The 13,831-nt window shown below is 56.2% G+C and overlaps 1 protein-coding gene across 1 annotated transcript; it reads right to left on the reverse strand.

Moving 5' to 3' along the window:
- Positions 1-643: 643 nt before the first annotated feature.
- ZNF395 (zinc finger protein 395) lies at positions 644-9,665 on the reverse strand. The gene is made up of 9 exons (XM_010583167.1): positions 9,407-9,665; positions 7,165-7,394; positions 6,678-6,790; positions 5,713-5,948; positions 5,497-5,597; positions 4,161-4,428; positions 3,156-3,248; positions 2,846-2,949; positions 644-2,643 (listed from the first exon to the last, which is right to left on the reverse strand). The coding sequence occupies exons 1-9, from the start codon at positions 9,653-9,655 to the stop codon at positions 2,532-2,534; spliced, it is 1,506 nt and encodes a 501-aa protein (XP_010581469.1). The 5' UTR covers positions 9,656-9,665; the 3' UTR covers positions 644-2,531.
- Positions 9,666-13,831: the final 4,166 nt, after the last annotated feature.

A 13,831-nucleotide genomic window follows, 5' to 3' on the forward strand; every position in this document is an offset into this window, starting at 1 on the left:
CAGCCCCCACCCACGCCCTGTCTCACCCAAGGATGCTGCACACCACACACACCTGCTTGTTCAAAGCCACTGACACCTTTTCTTCCTTTTTATATGTTTTATGTGGTGCTGCCCCGATGCCGACCCCGGATGGCTTGGTTTGACATTTCCTGAGTGATTGAGCTGGGAGCCGTGGGAGCCGAGCTGTGTCCGACCAGTGCCGGTGCGGATCCGGTTCTGCCCAACGCCTTTTGGGGCAGAAAGGGCATAAAAAGCAAGAAGTAAAATCTCTGGTCCTGCCAGGTCTCTCTGAGTCGTGGGGGCAAAGGCACAAGGTCTGAGGAAAGCACAAATCCACCCTTTTTCATATTTTTTTTTTCCTTCTTTGCTCTGGGCGCTGCTTTGAGCCCCATTTTTAAAAAAATATTTGAAAAATGAAAATGCAGCGAGGTGCTGCGTGGGACTTCCCAAACCACTGGCTCGCTTCTGGAGAGCCACCGGCATCACCAAAATCCGGCCCGCACCCCGGCATTGCAGGGCCCTTCCCCAAAAGGACAGACAGGCTGAGTTCCACAAGGCAATGCAGGACAGAGAACACCGGCTTGGCTGTTCAAACACTGGGGGGTCAGACAGCAGCAAAGGCATGGGGGCTTTTTCTATCAAAAAAACAAACACCAAACACCTATTTTTGAGTAGTGCAACAACCCCACCATGCAATTAATTGTTACCAGGGCTGTGGATGCAGAGCACCAACTGGCAACACGCTTTGGAAAGTCGTTTTTGCAACAAAACGCTCAAGCTGGGAACCCGCAGAGAGTCCCTGATGACGGCGGGAAAGGAAAAGGCTTTTCCTGACATTTTGCTCCTAATACCACGCTCCAGCAGGGATGGGAACCTGAGTGAGTAGCTCTCAAGGAACAGAACCTCTTCCCTGGGACTTGAGCCAGACCTGCCCAGACCCACCCGGGGATGTAACCCTGTGGGGTCGCACTCTGCCCGAGGAGTTTTGCTCCCGCCTTCCAGCAGCCAAATATTGCATCCGCCAGTTGGATACCGGAGAGAAGATCAGGTTGCGGGACGATATACTGTTTATATGTACAAAATTACAAACGAACAACAACAAAAGAAATACCCAAACACGTCGACAAGCACCAGTAATACATATATATGTATCTCAACCCGCTTCACCTGCCCACCCGATCCCTTCAGCAATGGGGCGATCCGGGAGCAGTATCGGACTCTCCCACCCACACAATTCGCTTTTATAAGGGAAGCTGAGTCTCGGCGCGGGGTCCTTAAAAACACCCCGGGCTCAAGCTGTGTGCAGGGATTGCTCTTGGCTCGACAGCTGCAGGTTACAGCCTATGATTATCAAAAACACAGCAAAAAAAAAAAATAATACATATCCAAATGGCTGCCTGCCCCAGCGAGGGGAGAAAGCCGATGGGGCAATCCGGCTCCCCGGCCACACGCATCCTGGCCCGACACCAAGTGCAACGCCTCACCAGCAGTGCAAGTGGTCACAGCAGTGACAGTGACAGGAAGCCAGCAGCAATTTGGGTTGGGTAAATACATATTTTAAAGGATGGAAGTCAGAAAACTCCCACGAGGTTCGATGGGATTCAGAAGGAAATATTGAAGCGTTTTGCTGAACTGGGGCCATACGGTGATGCTAAGGGAAACCCTTCCCAGTCCTCCCAGCTGCCTTTATTGGTGGAATCATTAACTGAAAAAAATAAAACTGCTCTGCCTAGTTTTGAAAGACACAGTGAGGGCCACAACATAGATTTTTCACAGAGCTAAGCAGACTTACAAAGCCTAAAATGAGAAGGAACATAAGGTTTTGCCTTAAAAATTCTCATAGCTTTCCTGATTAAAATGTTTTGGGTGTTTTTTACCCCCCAAATGCCTCCAAAAACGACACGCTGGAACCGACCGGAGGCACAGGCAGGCTTGAGCTATCGGTGTGACACGACATGAGCAAAGACCACATCCATGCAGGGAGAGAAACCTCCAACTCCTGCCCCAAGAACCACTCCTGCCTTGCTTGCAGCAACCCAACAGCATTTTCTTTTTTAAAGCTATAATTGTTACCGACCCCCTCCCTTAAGGGATACAAGGGATTTGCACTTTCTAGGTAGTCAAAGGACACGGGAAGCTGCCTCAACACCTCACCCCAGCCACGCTGCGACGGTTCAGGAGATTTTAGGGCTCATCTGGGAAATGCAGGAAGCTCTTTGGTCCCCAGATTGCCTACAATCTCCCCCGAACCCCAAGGAACTGGCTTCCTTCCCTCCCAGCCCCAGCTTTTACTATACAAAGGGAGATATTCTTCAGGTTTTAAAAAAAAAAAAAGTTGGAAAAAGCTTTTTTTTAAAAAAAGAGCAAACCCAGCAGATGTACAATATACAGAAGGAGGAATTTACACGCAGCTCTGGAGGTGTCTTCCGGGGTCACAGGAGGTACCTCCAAGGTCCCTGGTTGCAGCAGTGAGGGACTCCAGTGCTCCCCGGGCAGGAGCAGGGGAGGGATGCGGCACCGCGGTGCTGCGCTCAGTCCAGGAAGCGCTGGCAGGCTTTTTTCCACCGGCAGGCCGTGCACCACTGGTCCCGGTGCTCGATGCCGTACACCTTACGGCACTTTTTGGCTTCACCGCGGACTTTTCTGCAAAAGGTGGAAGAGGAAAAAAAACCAAAACAAACAAACGTTTATCCACTTGTTGCAGAACTTTGGTCACAAATACAAAGGTAAGGCTCCGTAACCATGGCCGGGCATCATTCCGCTGCATCTCAGCAGAGATGCAGGAGGGCAGCCTTTTTGCTGACGGGCTCCACCTCTGCTCCCCTCCGGCCGGCGGGACCCTCACCTGGTGCCGATGGACACCCTGGGCGGTGAGGCGACGATCAGGTGGGACTTGAGCATCGGCGTCGGTGGCTGGGGTTCGCTGAAACTGAGCGACCGGCTCCGCACCTGCGGGGAAACGGGTGTCAAAAGGCAGGCGGGACAATGCGGTCCCCCTCCCGTGCAGCCCCTGGGCAGTACGAGACACGGGTGTCCCCAGCCCACAAATCCAGATGTTTAAAGTGGGGAGCAAGAAAGCAGAGACGAGGTCCCCTTAGCTCCCAGCCCAACCCTGCACCCCAAAAGGATAAAGGGGATACACATGCAGGACTCACCGGTGACAGGGACGGGAGAGTCGAGGTGGCAGTGGCCCAGCTGATGCTGGTGAAGATGTGGGGGGACACTGGAATTTGGATGGAGGGCAACGCCTGTGGGGGAAAAGAGGGGTCAGCATTAGCCCCGGGGGCCCCCCGTTCACTCCACAGGCATCCACCTCCCAGCCTGGAGTACACGCAAACTGGGAGTGCTGGGGGCAGGATGGAAACCCCCGTGCAACCTCTCCTCCAGCGCCGGATCCTGCTAAGAGAGGGCACGGCACACGCGCTGCGTCACCCTTCACCAGGGCACAGCAGCTTCTTCGCTCCTGCAACTGCTTTTGGTTGCAATACCAAACCCACCTGCACCATCCTGGTCTATACGTATATATTTTTGCACCTCCTTGCACAGGCTTTCTGCTTTTAGATGATGTTGCACCCGATCCCTGGGATGGGAATGGATATACATGCAGCTTATGGATCTATACACCCTGTCCCTGCACTAGCTTGCAGCTCCAGAACAGCGCTTGGCTCTCGAGCAACCCCTGGGACAAGGGCCACTGGCCCAGGGTGCCCACGGGCCCACTGCTCTAGGTCCCCAGGTTTCCTGCGTCTCAAAAGCCGGTGCCCCTGCGAGCCGTGCAGTGGAGACGTGCAGGATCCGTGCAGGATCCGGCGCGGCTGCATTCCAGCCCCGTGTTATCTGCCGGCAGAAGGGCGTGTTGCATACCACCACGGGGTAATTGTAGGGGAGCAGAGGGCGGCAGCTCCCCCCCAGCCCGGGAACGGCCATGGCAGAAGCACACGAGCCCCTTAACCAGGTGTTAACGAAGCCGGTTGCTCAAGGGCTGAAGGGCAGCCAGGCAGGGGATGGTGCTACACCAGCACCAAAGCCTCTCCGTGCTGCAGGTATGGCAACGAAACATCCCTGCCGCAGCGGGGACTTGCGGAGCAAACCAGATCACGACCCGCCCTTCGGCAATATTTCGGGAGGTGACCCATCCCTGGGAGATGCCACCAGCTCACCTGGTAGGCATGATCAGCCTGGATGTGCCAGAAGGAGCTGGGGGCAGACTGGCTCAGGGCGCCGCTGGCCAGGGCGGGCTCCAGCACCGGCTGCTCCACCAGCAGCGCCTCCGGCTTTGCCAGGGCTTGCTGGTGGATGATGATGGGGGCGGACGCGGATGTGGGGCTGGCGGCGGCGGCCGCCTCCGGCGCCGGCTCTTCCTTCACCTGCACTTCGGTGTAGTAGAAATCCTCCTCCCGCTTCCGCTGGTCGGAGTCTGCGCTGTCCCTGCCAGGGAGGAAAAGGAGACAGCAGTGAAAAGGTGGCCCTGTTTCCGTCAAGGTGAGCAGCCCCCGACTTCCCCGGGTGAGAGTGATCTCACCCTCCCGGGCAGAGCAACTCCGCTCCCAGGCTCCAAAGCATCATGTCAGCTGCGATCGGTGACAGCCACTGCCTCTGTAGCAGCACTTCGCGCTTCCAAGGAAGATCAATACCTCTTCCAAGGCCTTTAAAAATGCTGGCACATTGACTGGGCGCCACTGAAAATCCCCTGCTCATTTCTGATCCAGTTCATTTAGCACAGCTGCGGATGAAGCCCTGCTGTTTACCCAGCAGGAAACAGCCCCTGAAGTCTTTTTTATTGTTTTCCCAGTGCATTTATCCGGCACTGGATGGCAGTCCAGCACTGCCCACTGCATCGCGGCCCTTCTGTCCTCGCCCTTCCTGGAGCAATCAAGTTTGCAAGGGAGGAGGAGAAAAATACATACCAGAAAACGTGGACAAAAGCATGAGAAAACTGACATTGGGGCGAGGAGTGCAATGGGGCCACAGGAGGAGAGCACAGCAAAGCTACACCCTCACCGCTTTGTGTTTTGGGGGAATTTGCAGATCAGTACAAAACAAACTGCTAAAGGGGCAGTCGCCGCTGGGCTGGCGTGTGAGTGCCTGTGCCAGTCCCAACGGCTGAGCTGGAGCCAGCCACCGCAGCGGCAGGCATGGCTTTCAGGTTACCAGCCCTTGCAAAACCCAGCTGGGCTGGTCCTTTTCTGCCTCTGCCCGGGAGCCCAGGGCTCGCGTGTAACCTGAACTCCCCCGGTGCAAAACGCACACCCAGGCTAGGCAATCCTGAAGGCCAAATGGGGTTCCCGTGCCTCCCAGAACGCCCTGGGCTCCCTAAAGGTGGGGACACATACAACAGTGGCTTCGGTGACATGGACTGCTTGGCTGAGAACTGCCAAGCTCAGTGCACAGAGGCCAGTATCTCTCATACTGGGGATACTCGCTGCAGGAATTACAAATTACGTGCGTGGCTTCGGTGGCTGGGCAGGGATCAAGGAGGTGAAACCTTTGCCTTACCCGAGGTGCTGGGTCTTGACGTGTCGCTTGATGCCGACGATGGAGCGCAGGACCTTGCCGCAGCTCGGCCACAGGCACTTGTACATCACCTTCACCGAGTTCTGGCAGAGAGATGGCCCATGTCACCCCATGACCAGTGCCAGCGTCCCCTCCACGGGACGCTGCTCAGCTCAAGGCACCCTGCCGGTGCTAGGACCCCCCCCCCAGCAGCAGTACCTTTCTTTTGCGTGGAGCGGGTTCATCAAGGAGAAAGGGGTCGGAGTCGGTCTCGAAGCCATCATCTGCCTGGGGGGAGCTCAGGGCCTCGCTGGAGTACTTGGGGCTGCCAGCGGGGTGGGGAGGCGAAGGGGTGGAGATGTCGCTGCCCCCGCTCCAGTGCCCGCTGGTGGTGCTGCTTCCGCTGTCCGAGACATCGCCGCTCTCTTTCCAGGGATCGCACGCTGCCCGTGAGGCTGCAGGGAGGGGACACGTGCTGCCACCACCAACTTGGGGCCAACCAACCCCCCCGTCAGGGCAGAGACCAGCCCTGAGGCTGGATAACCCGCAACAACAGTTTGCCTCTATTTATTTATTTTTTTAAAAACTTGGTAAGGTGAAGCCTTTGCACCTTTTCTCAGGACCAGATCCCAGTTATTGGTCGTTTATCCTTTTTTTCCCTCCCTATCCTCCCTGGCATCAGTGCAATCCCACAGGCTCACAGGCACAGCCGGCACACGGCGAGCAGCCAGCACCGGGACACGCACATTTCCCACGGCTCCAGGCGGCTATTTTTATCGCTCTGGCTGCATTTGACTCCTCGGGAATGAAACCGCCTCTAAAAAAAGGAGTGACTGGGAGGTGCTCCCCAGCCCGGGACTCCTGTGCGGGGCTCCCCGGCCCCCCGGGCCGGCTGCGGAGAGCAGGGTTACCCCCACTGTGCTGCCAGGGGCATCCCAGCTTGCTCAGCCCCAACCGGTGCCGGCACCCGTGGGCTCCACCGTGACGCCGGTGCGACTCCCTGGCCACCTCCAGTCCAGTGCAGTCCCTGTGCCGGCAGCTATTCAGCACCAGGCATAAGGAACGAATATGGCCAGCAAGAGCCCCAGCACTGCGAGCCAAAGGGCGCAGCACATTTCTCCACGTCTCCTTGTGTTTCAGATGTTTTTTCTTTCATATATATATATATTTAAATGCACACTCACGGGGGATGCCACTCTCGCCGGCGGGAGGGCTCTGTACCACAGGGCTGCAGGAGAGGCTTGTCAGCACCATGGCTGCCACCATCTCATCCATCTCCACAGCCGCGTCGGCTTTCCTGCACCGCGAGGGGAGAGATGTGAAATGTGTGGAGGAAAAAGCAGAGAAACAGCCTGGGTATGACCTGAGCACACAAAGAGCAGTACAACCTGCAGCAGCAGCGCAGGTTCACCCCCAACACCTCCCTCCATAGACTTTGACTCATTTTTAAGTCACTGGGAAGCGATGTTTTCTCACCATTTGTGGGCAAAAAAAATTAAAAATCCCCTTAATCCCAAATTTAACCATCCTCTGGATAAACCCGCACTGGGAAGGCGGATACATCCTCAGCATTACCACTCTGTCAGTGTAAAACCAAAGCGTGAGCGCTGCCTTAGCCACCAAGTGCCCCTCTCCCACCTGAGTGAGATACTACCAGCCAAAGGCACGAACCTCTTGGGTACATCAATATTGCTGGATACGGATCTCTGCAGCGCCTCAGCAGGGCCGGGACTGCCGGCTGCAGGCAGGGTGGGGGGCTGGAGCGGAGCCGGCCGCACGTCCTGTATCCTCCAGCACGCCTGCAAGCCCTGCTCCGGCAGCAGCACCTTCACCTTGTCGCTCAGTGGGTTGTGCTGCTCCACGAGGCCGGCACACTCCTGCCCGTTGTAGGTGACAAGGACCTGAAAACGGCACGAGGGGCGGTTCATTGGTGCCACCCGCCACCCCACTGCTACCAGGGAATGTCCCGCCACAGGATCCCCCCCACCTCGTCCTCCCGTAGCAGAGGGGGCCGCAGAGGGGGCCACACAGGGCTTTAGGACAAAGCCAGAGCCAGGGCTTGGACTTCAGACTGCTGTCACAGCAAACTGAAGGGGTGGCCAGGGTTCATCCCAACCCCAGCACCAAGAGATGTGCTCTTCCCAGGCACAAGCTCCCTGACTACAGCAATCCCAAGTTGAGGGATTTCCTGAGCCAGTATCAGTCACCTCTCTGAGTGTCGTGACTTTGGGTGGACTCTTCTCCAGTATATTTATCTGCTTTGGCTTTGTTCTCACGCCACCCTGCTGCAAGGACTCCCACAATTATTACACACCCTGGCAAAGTACGTAGATAAAAGGATTAAAAGCCAGAGGGGGGCAGTGGAACAGAGGTTTCCTGGGTGAAGTAATTCTGAATTCACACCTTGGCTCCTCCAGTCCCAGCTCCTTCGGGCAGGGGAAGGAGATGTGCAAACCTCACCTCCTCCTTCACAGAGTCCCAAACTCCTTCTGATGGGCAGCTACCACCACTACCACCCGTGAGCCTATTTCTGTTAATGGAAATGTATCTGTGTCAAAAGATGCTACATGTGTCTCTAGCTATTTAAAGGAACAGGAACATCTCTTTATGGAAGTGCCATGGGTGTCATACCAAGAAGCCGATACAGGATGGACACGTGCACCCATATGCAGGCCGGCCTGCGAGACTGTCTCAGGTAGGACCTCCAGCAGAAACATCAGAGTGGAAAAAGCCACCCGCAGCGGGACCAGGGGTAAGGGGATCAGTGCAAGGATCAGGACAGAGAAGACCCTGATCTTGCTTTCTGAAAACAAGGGGCAAGGCTTCTCTGTGAACCACGTGGGCCGTCGCCCCTCTAGACTGCACACAGCATGAGTAGCCAACATCTCCTTTGGCTTTGCACAGCCACCGACTGTCACTGGGAGGTGAATGCACCCCATCACTATTTTTATGCTGTTCCCAGCAGCAAAGTAAGGGAGCAAAATCCTCTGCAGTGGAGCACGTAGGAGAAAATAACTCTTGCCGTCCTGCGGTTAACAAACATGGGGCAGAAGAAGCCAGAAAACCAAACAGGGGCCTTATTTACACTCCATTTCACAAGCTCTGCCCAGAAAAGGTTTTACAGTTCTGCAGGTAGCAGCCAAGAAACAGGCTCTACGTCAGCAGGTCACAGCTCTCCTCAGACAGTGCCATTTGGCCTGGCCTTAATAGGAACTGTGCCGGTGGGATGGAGAACGAGTGCTGCTCCCTGCCCCAGGCAGCATCCTGGCCAAGGCAAGGCCTTCCTAAGCATCGGAAGCCCGGGGCACAAGAAATGGAGGGATCCAGCAGGACTAGATGTCCCTTCCAGATGAGCCATCGCACCTCACTCTTTCCTAAGAGCTTCTTCACCACATACATCCACACCATCGACCCTCAACCCTGTAGCAAAAAGCTGCTGCAGGCTGAGCTCCGAGGACTGAGCCATGAGGCTCATCACCATCGTGGCTAAGCTGGGGGGTTCCTTGCCACTCCCCTTCAGATGTAAATGTGGGTTATGGGGAGACAGGACAAGTTAATGGAAAAGAATTCCACTGAGAGTCACTAAATATATAGGAACCATCTCCCTCAGCCTCAGACAGTTGGAGAACTCTGGAGGGACACGTCAGATATTCTTACTGTCTTCTCTGGAGACCCACTTTTGGCTAGGATTGGAGACATCTCCTGGAGGAGACCAATCTCTGCCTGAGCCGGTATGGTCCAAATCCATGAGGCATGGCCAGGGCCAAGTGCACTAATGCCAACACCCATTAACGGCTCTTGGTAATTATAGATCCCCACTGCACCTTACATTAGTAGAGGCCCAGGAGTTTTATTCCCCACTGGAGCTACCCACCAGAGCACAGCCAAGGACACCAAGAGTCTCCTTACTTACTTGCTGCCCGGCACAAAGCTGCCGGCGGCCGGGGCTGGGGAACCTGGGTGCTTGGCTGCTCTCCTCTGCTGACGGTGCACAGGATCCATCCTCTCGCGGCACTGTGTGGGCAGATGCCTGGCCAAGGTCAGTCTGCAAGCTGGGAACCTGGGTGGCCACCAGCACCCCGTCAGCCAAGGCGCTGGGGGCAGAGACGCGGGTGCCTAGCAGGGAGCGCTTCCCCAGACGCCTGGATAGCACGCTCGCCATCTCGGACACACTGCGGAAGAGAAAGACACGGGGATGTTACCTCTGGTGCAGGACCACAATGTTCAACCGGTGTCTTCCCCCCACTGCCACCCTGGGAGCCAAGAAAGCAGCTCTCTGCTGCTCCAGCATCCCCAGGCACTGAGACCCCTTAGGGACGTGGGACAGCGGTGTGCCTGAGCTCCCCCCATGCTGCAAATGTCTTTACAGTCATTTCTAAACCCCCCTGGGGGGAAAAAAAAAAAAAAAAAGGGGGGAGGAGCCAGCCCAAAGGAAACCCCATGTCCCTCTCTCAAGCTGCTGCGGGCACACGCTCCCGAGGCCACCACGGCTATTCCTGCCCGTCACGCTGAAACCCGCCGCTGGTGCTCTTGAACCTTGACCTCTAGACTTGGGCCTGTGCCCAGCACAGTCCTGCAACTCCCCTGCCCGCGCCTCGGCAGGGGAGGAAAGCTCTCTGGCAGTGAAAGCCAGCACCCCTTCTCATCCAGCACCCCGATGCTCCCCTTCCCAGGAGCTCTCGTGCTTTTGGGAGAGGTTTCTCCAAGCTTGCAGCTCATGCCCAGTCCTCCCACGGTCAGTCTGGCAATGAAATGGGAGCATCCTCCTGCCCTGCTTTGTTAGGAAAGGAAGAGTTTGGAGCATTTTTATCCTAAACTGTTTCTCTGTCACTATCTTTAACCTATTTTTGCCCCCCCCAAATAGCTCCCCTTTCCTCTGACATAGGTTTTCCTCGTGTTGGTGTAGCTCTGCTAGCAAGCCTATCCAGAGAGCGGCTTGCCTGGCTTATTTCTTTGGGTTTGTAGATTTTACTGCTGTTTTAAAAGAAAAAAGAGCTTACAGGTTTCCTTAAAAGCAAGGGACACCCAGGCATGGGGACAGGTGACGCATCCAGCCCCAATAAATCCAACAGCTCTAGCAGCACACGCTGTCCTGCTCTGTCCCGTCCTCCTCCCAACATCTCCTCTGCTGCAACACCCTCTCCGAAAAGCACAAGAAGCAAGGATGCACACTGTGGCAAGGCCGAAGGGTGACAGTGCCTGGGGTTCAGGAGGAGGGAGAGGAGGCAAGAGGCTTGGGGCAGTCCTGCATCTTGGGGTGCACCATAAAAGCCACAAGCTTTTATACCACAACAAACCCATCACCTCTGTCACCCTGCCTGGGTTTGTCAGAGAGTGTCACCCGACCAGCCGAGGGCTATGAGTGTTCATTGGGTGTCTGGGTTAGAGCATAACCTGGCTCATGGAGAGTCCAAATCCGAGGAGCTGCTGCTTGTGCAGGAGGGAGGATTAACCCTGAGCCGCCGGGTGCTCACACCCAGACCCTCCCCTCCTCGTTCAGGGTCGCTAAGAGATGCTCAGTTCCCAGTCATGAAGCAGTGTCATTTTAACAGCAGATCAAATTTATTATTTTTTTTTACATCTGATTCATGCAGTGCTGTCTTGCACGCTATCTCAGATGAGAAAAGTTTCCCAAGGAAGGGAAGGGGAGCTTGCTGCTGCTCTTGACCTCCGACTGTCCCAGGAAGGGTTACTCCAAACCACCTCCTGCTTCAAAGGACGCCCAAGATTTACAAGCTGTTTTATGAATAACTGTATGCACTCAGCTGGCTTTGTCCTCCTCCAAAATCCTGCCGCCCCCGAGTAGAAAATTAACAGCTACTTAGGAGCCATAAAGAATAGAACAGGAAGAGGGATAGGGTGCGAAACGGATAGAGGCATGCTGGGGAGAGCACCTCGCGTCGGGGCTGCCCGTCCCGCAGCGCACGGGGACTTCACCACCGTCATCGCCTTCCCTCTGGAGCCCGATCAAAGAGGCCGCGGCACTGACTGAGCAGAGCCGCTCCCCCGGCTTCCCTCTCATCTCGCCCTGCCCAAGGAACACGCCAGACTTTGCAGTGTATGGGTATCACCGAGGGATGCTCCGGAGCCCACTCTGCCTGATAATGTCTTTTTTCCACGGTGCAACGTATTTTCTGATGAACGCAAGTGACCTGGCCAAGTAGCTCTGCTCCCAAATCTCCCATATACCCATACGGGACTTTCTCATCCAAAAGGAGACCAAAAGGGCTGGCGACAACGACACGGCAGTTTGCCTCAAATCCCAGAGCGAAGCTGCAGCAAAGCCCCTCCATCTCACCACAGGAGTTAACCACTAGACCACATTTCCTCCCGCATCTCCTTAAAACCTCACTCTTGGATATCCCGGGCACAGGGATTTGGGAACTGCCCCTCCAAGGGCTCAGGGAATCGATGTGGCAACGTCAGCGCTCCCACCGTGTAGAACACAGCGCCGTATCTCTGCCGCCTCCCCGACAGTCCGTGCACGCCGGTTTCAAGGCACTGCTTGGCCGGCAGCCAGGTATGGGGAGGGCAGCGCCGAAGGTGGGAGGCTGCTTCTCATTTCCTTTGGGGTTTCGTTTCACCTTCCCTCTCCTTCCCCCTCCGGTCCGGGGCGGGAGCGGGAAGGAGGAGAGAGGTGTGACTGCAACCAGGGGAAAGGAAAACCCTCCCAAGAGCCAGTTTTCAGAGCCACATCTGCTTCCAGCAGACCTCTGAATGCCGGATCCCATTTCGGCGCTCAGCCCATAGCCGAGGGTGACACACCAACGCCTAAAAATCCTCCCCCCGCCCTGTGCCCCAAAACACAAAGCAAGAAGAGGAGCGAGAGCTGGGAGGGCGTCAGCGGTGCAGGCGGAGCCGGGAGGCCACGCTGCCTCTGCAAGCCCTCCCAGCTGTTAGCAATCACGCGCCGCAGGGGTCAGAGCCGGCACAGATCCCAAATTATTTCTTGCTTCAATGCCGGGCGTGTATTTTGGACGGCATTTTTCCAGCTCTCGCCGGGGAAAAACGTCAGCCCTTATGCCTACCGGCATTGCTGCTGCTGCCGGCAGAGCAAAGCTCGGGTGGATGTTTTGGGAAAGCAGGCGCCTCGTTTAGCAAACACGGAATGTTTCATTTAGCAAGCGGGGAAGGTTGGGGGGCCGTGGCAAAGCAGAGAGGGTGCTCCGGCATTCAACCGACTGCTGTTTGTCCGGGGTTTGCCGGGAGAAAGGCAGCTCCTGCGCCCACAGTGCTGCGCAAACCAGGACGACCAGCGCAAATCCCCTCCCCAGAGAATGTGCAGTTACAGCACACCCCGCTTTTCCCCATTTTTTTTAAGGAAAAAATGCTGATAGGTTCCTTTAAATCTAGCCTAACTCCTGCCACAGACCACCAAACCACAGATCAGCAACCTGGATCGCAAAGTCCACCCTATAAGAGACCTTAAATGCTGCGATAAGTGATAATAAACCCCAGTTTTTTGTCTTCTCTCCCAGCCCACAGTTTCCAAAAAGCCCCTTCTCATCCCAAAACATCCTGAAGTCCTTTACAAACCGTACTCCGGCCCCGCGCCTGTCGGCACACGTGACCAGGAAACAAGATATCTGCATGGAGTGGCTTGCAAAGTTTGGGCCCTTATTAAAAAAAAAAAGAAAAAAAAAAGAAAAAAAAAGAGCAACAAGGATCTACTGACCCCAGGAAGGAGCCAAACCCACCTGCGACCTAACCCTCACAGACAATACTACAAAACAGGCGCTTTCCCAAAGACTTCCCTCCTAATCCCGGCTCAGTGCTCATGGCTTGGGTTACACCCGCGGACGTGTCACCGCGGGGCTGCACCGTATTCCCACTGGCAGCACCGGGAAGGGCTCCCCAACTCTCACCCACGCCAGTGTTCGCCACTGCAGGGCGATTCTGGAGGAAAATGCCTTCAGAGGACACCAGCCTGCCTACAAACGCATTTTCTGATGCAGGCAGGAATGCCGGCGCAGGCAGAGAGACTTCCCCAGGCATCAGCGGGCCAGTGCGTGCCGGCAGCCCCGGCGGCGAGGGCAGCCAGGAAGGAAAAGGCGGGAGTTTGATGCTTTCTGGGAGCGGTGCCGGCAGAGCGTGACTTGAAGCCACCGTGCGGGCACCGGGACGAGAGTGCACCAGAAGACAAGGGCACGCGCGGCATGCATGTGTGCATTTACACGCCTGTATGCATGTGTACGTGCATGCGTGTGCAGGGCCCGCGGCCGTGCGGGCAGGCAGGGCACGTGGGGAAGATGGCAGGGCCGGAGGCAGGGGAGGAGGAGGCGTGTGCCCGGGCCTGCCGCGGAGGGCGGCACCGGGCAGGGCACGTGTACGCGGGGCG

This window comes from Haliaeetus leucocephalus, unplaced genomic scaffold (genome assembly GCF_000737465.1).
Source record: "Haliaeetus leucocephalus isolate CR32 unplaced genomic scaffold, Haliaeetus_leucocephalus-4.0 Scaffold871, whole genome shotgun sequence".
NCBI lineage: Eukaryota > Metazoa > Chordata > Aves > Accipitriformes > Accipitridae > Haliaeetus > Haliaeetus leucocephalus.